The sequence below is a fragment of the Phocoena phocoena genome, chromosome 1 (genome assembly GCF_963924675.1).
Source record: "Phocoena phocoena chromosome 1, mPhoPho1.1, whole genome shotgun sequence".
In the NCBI taxonomy this organism is placed as follows: Eukaryota; Metazoa; Chordata; class Mammalia; order Artiodactyla; family Phocoenidae; genus Phocoena; species Phocoena phocoena.
In genome coordinates, this window is record NC_089219.1 from 168,856,003 (window position 1) to 168,868,869 (window position 12,867).

The following is a 12,867-nucleotide window of genomic DNA, read 5'->3' on the forward strand; positions in this document are numbered from 1 at the left end:
CCATGCAGTAAACAGAATTCAAAACCATTTACACGCCAGGTCAACAAGATACGATTGTTTATCTCAGATACCGGAGCACTTATTGCAAACACGGAGCGTGGGATCTGAGAAGGCCACAGCTACGTGTGAGTTTCTGCGTGATTCAGACACAGAGGGTCTTAACTTCTGTAACGATACACAAAAACAAATAAAAGAAAGCCCTCAAGTTCATATCTGGAAGTCAGTGTCATCGTTTCAGTAAGTCCCCGCTCACGTGACATCTCTTGCTTAATTGCCCTTTAAACTGTTTTATGGCTTTATAGCAGCTCGTAAAAGATGATTTTCAAATATGACAGGCACTGAAAGGCTGAAGGGGAGAGTTATCCAGGAACTGGAATCACTACATCTGTAGCTGCTCCCCTAAGAGCTCAGCCTTCCCAGGAAAGGGAGAGGGACAGTGGAGAGCAGAGCGCCATGGGGCGATACTCGGGGAGAAGCTTCCGTTTAATCCTCATGTGCGTTGTGAGCACCCTCCTTTTCGTGATGGAGCTGGTGACCTCCCACATAGGCAACTCCCTCTCATTGGCCTCCGATTCTTTTGCCGTCCTTTCCCACTTGGTCTCCATGATCATTGGTCTTTTTGGCATAAGGGCCAGCAGTATAAAACAGCACCGGAACAGCACGTTTGGCTTTCTTCGGGCAGATGTTGTGGGAGCATTTGGCAACTCCATTTTTGCTGTGGCCCTGATGTTCAACATCCTGGTTGAAGCTGTCAAAAGGTATATTGATCCCCAGAAGACAGAGGCTCCCCTGCTGATTCTCAGTGCTGGAGTCGTAGGGCTGCTCTTCAATGTTCTTAACTATGTCATCTTCTTGGACTGCTGTTACTGCGTGGCACCAGGGCCCCAGGGAGACGCTGAAACAGGTAAACGGCTCCTCAGATGTTGTAGTTTGGTCAGAGTCCTGGCAGGTGCTATCTTAGGGGGCCCCTGGGGGTGCTATGGAGAGAGGCCCCATTCATTTGATCACCCTCTCGTCCCCCGGACTTTACTAAAGGTCTTTCTCCAAAGAGTCGCTTTCAGTCCAAAGTTCCTTATGAGCTGGGTGGCAGCTGGCCACATGAGGGTCTTTTTTTAGTCACAGGGAATGAAAAAATATGCAGACAGGCAGACAGGGGGAAAGGCACTAAACTGTGGCCATAGAGGGAGCACTTTGAAAGTAGAGGTGCCATTGAAAGCAGTCTGCTTTAATTAGTGACGCATTTTTGTTTACCCAGACATGACACGACTATGTTTGAATTTTAAAATAATATTTCAATGTCCCCTAAAAATATGTTCAAAAAATATTGGGGTACATAACCAGCTCACATGGAGCAAAGGGGCAAACGACTGGTTAGGCAGATCAACTCTTAGGAATATATTCAAGGAATGTGATGTAAAAGGGAGAGAAAAAATAAAGACGATGATCTAGTAAACTTAGCGCTTTCTTCTGAATGGAAATATTTGTATTTATTTATTGTAGACATCTGTCCTGTTTGAGAAAAAGGAAAGCTTATTTACATGTGAATCTTTAGGAGGGACTTAAGAGTGGGTACAAAACTGATTGGGTCATCCATTCAAAAGATTGAGTTAAATCTTGGAAGAGAAAAATAAATCAAAAAAATATAAATCCAAAAGATAAATTATCAGATGGAACCATGTTTCTTCAGTGCCACAAAAGGAATTTAAAAAATATATGTTAAAAGCTTCTTGCAGAGGGCTTCCCTGGTGGCGCCGTGGTTGAGAGTCCGCCTGCCGATGCAGGGGACACGGGTTCGTGCCCGGTCCGGGAAGATCCCACGTGCGCGGAGAGGCAGGGCCCGTGAGCCATGGCCGCTGAGCCTGCGCGTCCGGAGCCTGTGCCCCGCAGCGGGAGAGGCCACAACAGTGAGAGGCCCGTGTACCGCAAAAAAAAAAAAAAAAAAAAACAGCTTCTTGCGGAAGAGCAATTCCCAGTGCTTTTAAAGGAGTCGTATAGCATGAACAGACCAGGTCCAAATCATGGTTCTCCTACAGGGCAGCTGTCAAATTACTTCACCTGGCTGTTTACCCACCTGTAATGTGGAATCAGTAAGGACTCAATGGGAATCTACGTGTTTAGCACTTAATAGGCACTTGGTATAGACTAGTTATTGTTTTTTTAAAGAAACCACAATGCAAGGCTTTGAATTATGTGATCACCCAGTATCACTGAATTCTAATTGCTCATCTGGATTTTAAGAAATTTAAAGATTTTTCTTATTTGATGCTAAAAAGTTTTCTCTTACTAGTCAGGGCATCATATAACTCGTTTGCATCTTTTATTTTATTCCTGCTGTCTTTCCTGCCATTGTAAACTTTCTCAGCTGGGAGCAGTCCTTTATTCTATCTTGGTCTAAGTTTTCCTATTGGTAGAATGTATGTTATGAGAATCCCTACAGTATGTGTTAAGTATAAAAGGGAACAGACAAGAAACTAGAGTCTGTATCTTTATTTGATTTAATGTATCAGTTAGGACCTCGTCTTTTGTAAAAGGCAATAATTAGTTAACTTGAGATTTTATGCCTTGTTTACATTAGTCATCATGCAAAAATTTCTCCTTGAGGTTCCAGATCATAAAATTCACATATTTGATACAAGAAAAAAATATTTACTGCTAAGTATAAGTTTACGGCAAGGAAGCTGATCAAACCCATGGTTAGTATTGACAATGGTAGTGTCACCATTACTAAACTTGTGATTTTAGTTCTAATTTTGTCTTTACTCTAGACATATGATATTTACCTGCATATAGCAAAAGCAATTTAGGCAAAGAGTTTGACCAATGCAAAAACTGGTAGACAGCCATAGTTCTTTTTTTTATAAATTGAATTATTATCAGGTAGATCTTAGTTCAGCCCTTGTTTGGGAAGCAGTGCTTTCCAATGTTTCTGTCCATGCTCAGATAACAAGAGTCTTAAAGACAAATATTTCACCCTGACCACGTGGGTTTCTACTGTCTTAATTCCAGATTATCTATCTTCTCTTGAAGTGTTTGATGCTGTATAGTGTTCTACTTTAAATAATTGTAATGATAGGTACTATATACACATATAGATAATGCTTTAAGATTTATGTTCTATGTTTAAATTATTATTTTAGGTACTACACACACATATCGCTAATGCTTTAAGGTCCATGTTCTTATGTTAAAATTATTATTTTGGTAGCTTTTGTATTGCTGAATTCTTCTATTAGAAATTTTAGAAATCTTCTATTTCTATTTAGAAATCTTTAGAAATTTTAGAAATTCTTCTATTAGAAATTTAGAAATCCTCCAAGTGATTTTAGGATAGCTGATTAGCTTCCTAGCATTTATGTCTCGAGTTATGTATTTATCGCTTTCACTAAAATATACATTTTGATATCCTTCCCATCACCTAAATAAGCTTAAAGAGTAAATACTTGGCTTAGATACATCTTACTTATTGACATTAACCCAACTATCTCCTAGTGTAAGAAAAAAATGTGATTAATCCATACATATTGATTTAAACCAGGAGGTGTAAAATATGAAGAAAAAATGATTCTTGATTTCAAAAGATTCAACCCAAATTTAGGATAAAGATTTTCTATATATCTAAATTTTAGCTCAAAGCATTTTGAAGTACCTAAAAACTAAAGAACTGTGGTACCTCCTGATTTAGTGATCAAAATCAAATAATCCATCACTTTTTTTGGTGGGATCTGTGGCCAAAGAGAATGTTTTACTTAGCAAGCCTTTAGTCTCTCCCAGTTCTATGGGTCTTTTACATGTTTTGCTTTGTCTGGTGTAGGAATTGACACGAGTTATATTTTATGTCTGAGATCACAGAAGAGTAGGAAATAAGACCACTAATTTATTTTAAATATTAGCAAAACAGACTGTATGTACTGTAAAGACTTTAAACCTCTCTAGGACTCATGGAGTGAGATACTTTGAAGAATCAGACAGAGGGAGGCAGAAATTTAAAAAATCACCTGGGAGAAAAGAATGCCTGGAAGATTTAGTTGAGACAGGGAGTCTGGAAGCCTTAGATCAGTAGCTAGCCAGTGGGTGTCCATCTCCGACAGGAAAAGGCGATGGTGGAGCAGATTTGGCTAAAGTAAAAAGCAAAATGAAAAAAGTAAAAATTGCAAGCACAAAAGAAAAAAGCAAACAAAATAGGTTTAAAGTCCAAAATTTGGATGGCTATATGTGTGAGTGTATTCGGGGGAAGAGAGTTATAAATGTGTTTGGGGAAGAGGAGGAGAGGTGAAAACAACATGTCGATTCAGATCATAGGAAATACGGGGCATCCACTACCCTCTTTCTCTAGATTTAGGGACAAAACTTGCTTTGTTTGCATTTTTCCTACACCTTGTTTACTTTATTAAATTTACCTTGACTTTCACATTATCTCTTCTGTTTGCATTTTCTTTTTGATTATTTTTCAGGCTTGAGTTTTCTTTAAAATTTAATGGACAGAACTCTCTTTGCCCTTGACTTGTATTTGAACAAATACTGTGCTGTACATTGGCTTTTATTTTAAACCAAAGGTAATTTCGTGCAGCTCTGTCCTGGATAGGCTCGCCATGTACAACAATTTAGATCTAAAATATCTGTTTGTATTAAAAAATTTTTTTTAACAAAATACCTTTCCTGTGTATTTATTTATGTTAATTTTGTTTGGGTTCCAAACTGTTTTCTTTCCCTCTCCCTCCCTGTCTTTCTCTCTCTCTCTCTCTCTCTCTCTCTCACCACCTTTGTGGCATTACATTTTCCCAGCCAACCTGCTAGAGGCAGTGCCAGCCCAGTAATCAGCAAAGTTTTTTTGCTGGGGGGTGGCTTTTAACAGGCTTCTGATTAGCTGCTCTCACAAGCTTCTCGTTGACTCAGTGCTATAGGCTAATGGGAATATTTTACACGGACAGTCCTGTAGACACTGAAAGTAACTCGTTTTCCTTTTAGAGCAGATTTTATCTAGAGACAAGCAAAGTAGGCAGGGATCCGAGGGTTTAGGAGAGCAAGGTTGGGGGTGGTGGTGGGGGAATTGGCTGCCTCTCTCCCGGCAGCAAGTCGCGGAGTAAGTCAGAGATCAGAAACTTCACAAGTGAAGGCGGCTTTTCAAACCAGAAAGGGGAAGAAGGCTTTCTAGATATTGGTTCCCTGAGTACTCTTTCTACTTCAGAGGCAGGATTGCAATGATTGGGCGTTTGCAATAATTATTAAACAGTTTTAGGAAGCATGATGCTTCATTCCCAGAAGCTGTTACTTTCTCGTTTGTCCATATCTGACACTCACTGTTGTTTTCCAAGCGTTTTGAACAGTTCAGTTCCACAGGGGCACTCAGTGGTAAGTATACACACACCCACCACAGATCACAGCATCTATTCCAGAGCAGGTGCTCTTATGTCGCTTTCTGTACGTTCATGCCAGCTTGCGTACCGCCTCACCTCTCTTGCTGCCCAGGGACCGGGTTCTGGGTCAGTTATAGGGAACGAGTAAGAAAGATTAAAGGAAGACTGAAAAATATGTGCCGTTTCATGTTTTTTAAAAAATATAATAATTAATTTTTGTTTTTTTTTCTGGCTGCTTTGGGTCTTCATTGCTGCGTGCAGGCTTTCTCTAGTTGCAGTGAGTGGGGGTTACTCTTTGTTGCGGTGCACGGGCTTCTCACTGCGGTGGCTTCTCTGGTTGCGGAGCATGGGCTTTAGGCGCAGGGGCTTCAGTAGTTGTGGCTCGCGGGCTCTAGAGCACAGGCTCAGTAGTTGTGGCGCACGGGCTTAGTTGCTCCGCGGCATGTGGGATTTTCCTGAACCAGGGATCGAACCTTTGTCCCCTGCACTGGCAGGCAGATTCTTAACCACTGTGCCACCAGAGAAGCCCCTGTTTCATGTTTGTGAAATAAATTCAACCGAAATAAAAAAAGGAAGATAAAGAAACCAGTTCCCTGTTCTCAGCCATATTTTTCTAATATGCAGAGGCCACTCTGTCTGACACCTGAGTTAAATCTTAATGAAAACCAAGTCTTTCTTGACATCTGTGAGTTGTCAGGTGCTGTGAAAGTCTAGGGAGAATAATCACAGCAGCATATCACATACATTTGGAGCATTATATGTTTTGTGAAATGATTAGCGAGAAAGAATACTTGCTATTTCTACTTTTTCAGATAAGAAAACAGAAACAGAGTCAGGACCACAATCATGCAGCGACTTAATGGTAGAGGACAAAGACTTAGAAGGTTGAATTATAAAACCTACTGTGCTTGACCAAAGAAAGAAAAAAAAAATCATGGACAGTGAAAACTTATTTGGAAATAATCGCAAAATTGCATGTCAAAAAGTGCAAATTAATACACCACAAATTGATCCTAATTCCACTAGCTAAATGACCTCCAGAAAGTTACTTCAACTTATTAAACCTCAGTTTCTTGATCTGTAAAGTGGGGAATTATCTATCTCCTAAGGATGTTGTGAGGATGAAAGGATATAGCATGTATAAACTGCTCAACATGACACTTGGTGGTGGTGGTTGGTAGTGAGTGTCCAAGGGCTGAAGGGACAAGGAAAAAGGAAATGTTAGTAAGATCCCTCTGTGGACAGGTCCTTGCCTACTTCACATCCACGGACTGGCAGCTGACCTCATCCCGGGCCAACACACACAACGGTTTGCTGTTAGTCATACGTATGGTCCATACAGATCCGTCGCCATTCCTGGAACACCTCACAAAACACATGTCTTCCTGATGACAGGTTAGTAGCATCTTTAGTGGGGTGAACCAGCTGGAGCAGGGACTGTAACTGGAAAATACAGGTTCTGGAACTTCTTCCCTCTTTCACTGGGTCTGACCCTGCAGAAGACATTTCATCATTATAAGCCTCATCTCAGGTATCATTACACCTATTTTAAAGAATCTCCATGCTTTTCTTTTGATAAATAATAATACCTTCACGATGCATTATTTTTCTAAGGGCTCTCATAAATGTTACATTCCTCATCTTCAGTGCTCAAGATAGCACTTTGTAGAAGGGCGTTACTTGTATTTTTCAGCTGTTAAAGATTATATATTTTAAACGGTTGTAATGGTACTAACACGTCAACATATCACTCATTAAAACAATGCAGATGTAGCTCGTGTTTCCAAGTCACATATTTACCAGTTACGAATGAAGAAACCGAGACATGAAGTGTTTTATAGTTAACCCAAAACTGATGTTAGAACCAAGACTTTGCATTTCCACACCTCTTTTCTGCCATAAGATGGTTTGCCTTTTAAACGTTCTCCTGCAGTTCTGCCTAGTTAGATATTCCTATTTTCCTTACTGAGAGGCTTAATTTTCCAGGAAAGTGGGGTAAAAGTAAGCTTATTATTTTTTTCCTTTGGTCAGATGCTTACAAGATATAAAGAATATATTTGTTATTTTTTGCCTCCTCCTTGCTCTTTTGTGGAGACAGTAGTCATTGAGATTTATATAAAACATTTTGTATAAATCCTCTGATGATTATGACATAGACTAGTTTTGTCATCATTTTTTATAAGAGGCAATGATATCTAGAGACTCCTTTTACTTAGAAGAATGTCTTCCAACATCTGTGTCCTGCTATTTATTGTCTACATCTGAGAAGGTGTCTTGAGAGAATTTTGAGGGAAGTGATTTTCGATGAACTGTATCTGTGGTCTTGTTCTTTATCTGCCTTGACAACACTAGAAATGTATCAGCCCAATAGACATTGGAAAAAAAAAAAAGATGATCCTTGACTCAGGCCAATGAGACCTAGAGGTTGGATCCTTATAAGAGAGCAGCCAGGAAGTCAGGTTGAAGGAGGAACTGCCTGGACAGACCACCTGTTTTCTGTCGAATTGTTAACCTGAAGAAACCACCATGAGATTTTGCAGGAGAGAAAATAGGGGAGCCGGTAACCAGTTCTATAGCTCCTGACCAGGGTTGATTGATGACATTGTTGGGACTTTATGAGGCTAATAAATAATGTCTACTCATGAGTCTAGAGCTAACTGAGAACTAAGGGATCAAAGATAGTCAGATGGCGATAAAAATTGTAGCTCTGTTTTTGAAAAAACTGAATTGGAGGATAGGCCTTGGAAGTCCCAGAATGCTTCCTAATATTATACTTATCTCAGCAGTAAACATACCCATCTTCTTTGGGGCCAAGCTCAACAACGGAGGGCACAGAGTTGGACCCAGGAGCAGAGAGAATGGACACTCCGAGGACAGGTAGTTCAAAGTGTAAAGCACGGGAGGGCTGAACCAAACTTCTATTCCTTTTACTAAGCCCACCAATGAGAGAAGACCTTCCCACCTCAGGAGTGACTTCTCACATGGAGTTTGGAGAGGGAATGAAGGGGTCAGTAAGAGCCTACGTGGTGGTCCCCTTATGGAAACACAAGACCAGAGCAACGATCTTCTCCCAATACTCTCCAGCTTTATGTGTTCTTCACTGGGGGCTCCCCTTGAAGAGCTAGATAGACAGTTATCATGATAGTATTGCTGTCAGTATTCACAAGGCCTGCATCCCCTATAATAACCACTGTTTCCTGTGGGTATTTTCCTTGTGACCAGTGTTAAGCACTTTTGATACCCATCCCCTCAACGGCTAAAATGGATTAGAACAGAAAATATATAAGTTAAATGAACTCTGAGGTCCCAAAAATGTTCATTATTGCTCATTAGAGATTACACAGTGACATGAAATGATAGCATCAAGGTAGTCTAATAATTCAATGTCAGTAACATTAAATAACATGGATCCCCTGTTAATATCAAATTATAAGGGAAAAATTAAAATTCAAAATTAAATATATTTGACCTTATGACTTTCTATCTGAAGAAATCAAAGTCCCTGATTATTAACTTAAAGTCCAGATCAAAGATAAATCAAAACAAAATCACAAAACACCAAATCTTCCTCAGTTTGGGAACTTCCTCTGAGTTCATTCTCAGGCCTGGGAGAGTCACGATCCCTTCAGTAGTTTTAATCTGGATTGTTTTCCACTGGAATAGATGTCATTCCTTCAGGACATCCAAGGTTGGATAAGTTCACCGCCTTTTAAAGATCTTCTCTTTGTCTTTGGTGTTCTTCAGTTTTGCTACAATATTTCCAAATGTGAATTTCTTTTTATTTATCCCCCCTGAGAATTGTCACGTTTCGCAAATCTAAGCATTTATAGCTTTTATAAATTCTGGAAGATTTTCAGATATGATCTTTTCTAGTTTTGCCTCTGCCCCATTTCTCCTTCTGCAACAGTAATTAGATAATTTTAGATCTTCTTACTCTGTCCTCCATGTCTTGTAAACTGTTTTTCATATTTTCTACTTTTTGTTGTTCTGTGTTGCATTCTAGGTAGCCTAGGTAGTTCTTTAGATGTACCTGCACTTATTCAGAAATTGACATTGGTGCAATGTGTGTATATAGTTCTATGACATTTTACCACATGTGTAGATTTGTGTAGCCACTCCCAAAATCAAGATGCAGAATGATTACATCACCACAAAGTTATCCCCCATGCTACCTTTTATAATCATACCCATAATTCCATATCCTCACTCCCCATCTCTATGCCCTTGAAACCACTCTTTCCATCTTTCTAATCTTCTAATATCAGGAATGCTATATAAATGGAATCGTACATATGTGACCTTTGAAATTGGCTTTTTCCTTTCAGTATAATGCCCTTAAGATCCATCCCAGTTGTTCTGTGTATCAGTAGTTGGTTTCTTTTTACTGGTGACTATTCCATGGTATGAAGGTAGTTGGGTGTATTTTTTTAGTCTCTCTGCCAACCTTATGCCTTTTAATTGGTATATTTAGACCATTTACATTTAAGGGGTGTGGAGCTCCCACGCCCTCTCTGAGTACACCACCATCCCGGCATCCTGATGTGTTCAACGACCTGGAAGCTCCTGTTCATTTTCCCACCTATTTTCTCTCTGTTGCTCAGATAGGGAACTTTCTGTTATTCTGTCTTCAAGTTCACTGATTTTTTTTCTCTATCTTCTCCACCCTACTGTTGAGCCTATTCATGGAGGTTTCTTCTGTCATGCTGTGTAGCATGTGGGATTTTAGCTTCCTGACCAGGGATTGAAACCAGGCCCTCGACAGTGAGAGCATGGAGTCCTAACCACTGGGCTTCCAGGGACTTCCTCATTGAATTTTAAAATTTTGGTTATTGTATTTTTCAGTCTTAAAATTTCCATTTGATTTTTCTTTATATCTTCTATTTCTTTGCTGAGACTTTCTACTTTTTGGTTTCTTTCAATTGTGTTTGCAATTGCTTGTGGAAGTATTTTTATAATGGCTACTTTAAAGTCCTCATCAGATAATTCTAACATCTGTGTCATCTCAGCACTGGTGACCTTTCTCACTTAAGTTGAGATTTCCCTGGTTTTCGGTATGATGAAAGATTTTCAAACGAATCCTGGACGTTTGGGGTATTATGAGACTGTGGATCTTATTTAAATTTTCTGTTTGAGCAGGCCTTCTCTGACATGGTGCTGGTGGGACGAGGGGGGCGCTGCTTTGTTATTGTAAGATGGAAGTGGAAATTCAGGTTTCCCACTTGGAGTCTGTTGACCCCCTGAGGAAGAGGAATAGATTGTAAGTACATTTTTCTACGGAAGATTTGCATTTCTTTTCATCGGGTCCCTGAAGCCATTACCAACTTGTAAGCACTTTAAAAATTCTTTGCTTGAGGACTATTATTATTATTATTATTGTGAGAATTTAGACTTCATTCCCACATGAAGGCCACAGTAGCGTTCCAACTTCCCATAGGGGATGTTTTTCTCTCCACCCAAAACCAAGGCTGAAACATGCAAGTTTCCATGCCGTCTTCTTTGAGGTAGTGAGTTTTTGTTTATTTTATCATTTGCTTTGTTTTGATTCAAACTTTCACCAAAGGATTTACCTTTATGAGGGGAATCTCTGATCTCATCTTGCATGGATCTAACTTTTGTCTCTTATGCCATACCTGATCACGTGGCTATTAAAATCCAAAGCTAGAGCTTTTGTCTTTATTGGACAGATATCCTTAAGTCGGATTCCGGCTTCGACTCACCTTTCTGGATTTGGGCTTTCACTTCATTTCTGGCCTCTGAGTATTTTCTTAATTTCCTGCCACACTTTTTGAAGCGTCCAAAAAGTTTGACAGAACCACATAATATTATCCCAGAGCTAGAGCATTTAATAGAGGTAAGTTTATGTTCCCAGAACTCAGCAGTTAGTATGAGCCAGGCCCTCATTACTACTTACAAGGATCATAGCAGAGGCTCAAGGATGTCAGAGGAAAGGGTGAATGACAGATGGAGTCTTCTTGATTTCTGCCTCTCTAAGATGTGGGTTGGTATGTGCCAGCAGACTTGGCTCTGCTGGCACAGACCTCACAACAGGAGGTTAATAATGATACCAAGATTTTTGTATCTGGTAAAGCCACTGCATCCTTTTTCAGGGAGTGACATTTAAAATATTCCCTGTCTACTTGCAGAGTTTAGAAATTTGCAACAATGACATCCTAGGCTCCAGATTTTATTTGTGGCACTTTTCCTTCCTAGTCAGTGTGTGTGTGTGTGTATGTGTGTTTGTGTGTATGAGAGAGAGATGGAAGGAAGGAAGGAAGGAAGGAAGGAAGGAAGGAAGGAAGGAAAGGAGGGAGGGAGGGAGGGAGGGTGGGAGGGAGGGAGGGAGGGAAGGAGGGAGGGAGGAAGGAATGCAAGTAAGCCAACTCCTGAATTCCATTTCCATCTTGAGTGCCTATTTCCGCTCTGTCTACACTCACTCTCCTGTGAGTGGGCTCTTATTAATCCTGTACCTCAGGGATTTGCTGCTGCTGTCTCCAGCTGCAGAGCTGCTTAGGCCTGTGACTCCTGCCTCCTGAGGAAGCCTCTCCCTCACTCCCATGTTTGTTTCAGCCTGAGGGTCAGTCTCCGTGGGTTTCTGAGCTGAAGCTGTTTTGAAACATTGGAAGCTCATCCTGTTGTTCCTGCTGCTGCTTTCCGACCCTCCAGAGATTGTCTGCCCACAGCCTTTGATTGCCTCAGGCCTTGCAGAGTGGATCTTCCTGCTGAATCTTCTGAAGCGTAGGAGGGGCTTCTAGTGCTTTTGTTCCTCTTGTGCTCTTCTCTCAGGAAGGCTAAGTTGAGTTGCTCATGGTTTCGTGGCTTAATAAGTTCTTAAAGTTGTTCTCTTTCCTTCTCTACCCCACATGAGGCTAGTGTTTTTGTTGGACTTTTTTCCTTTTACTTGGTCCTTATTTTCTGGGCCAGACATTTATTTTTCCAACATAGATTTTTTTCTCATCACAGTGAGGGAAATGAATTCAGTGTTTATGGATCTGCCAAAAGCAACTGTTAACTGTTGTCCAAACAGATCTCATCAACTTCCACCTCTCTGAGTTGGATCTTCTCACTTGAAAAGCATTTTCGAAATAAACCAAAAGTCTAAGCCAGGCCTGGACTCACACTTTTATGTTCTTGCCTGATCCCCTTCAGTACGTCTCATCCTCCTTCTCCCTGACCTTGGTGTCCTAGCTCTGTCTGTTTTTGACCTGTCCAACAGGACACAGGCAAACCGCCACATCCACGATAACTGTTTTGCTTTGAAGGACATCTAATGACACCTTAAATATTCTATGCTAATCTTCCTGGCTTCTCCTCTCAGATAGCTCCAAATTGTGTAGAAGCTTTGGTATAGCTCTGTCAGTCTTCACATGGTGGTTCCCTGTTCTGGTTACTGTGTAACAAACCACCACAAATAGTGGCGTAAAACAGTAAAACAACAATCGTCTGATGATACTGACGATTCTCTGGGCCAGAATTGGGAAAGGACATAGTGGGAACAGCTTGTCTGCTTCACGAT

At 40.5% G+C, this 12,867-nt stretch overlaps 1 protein-coding gene across 1 annotated transcript in view; it reads left to right on the forward strand.

Annotated features, from left to right (window-relative positions):
- The first annotated feature begins 453 nt into the window (after nt 1–453).
- SLC30A10 (solute carrier family 30 member 10) overlaps nt 454–12,867 on the forward strand; it is a 34,788-nt gene continuing 22,374 nt past the window's right edge. Inside the window, exon 1 of the mRNA XM_065892179.1 lies at nt 454–904. Coding sequence (XP_065748251.1) covers nt 454–904 — 451 coding nt within the window. The remainder of the gene's footprint in view (nt 905–12,867) is intronic.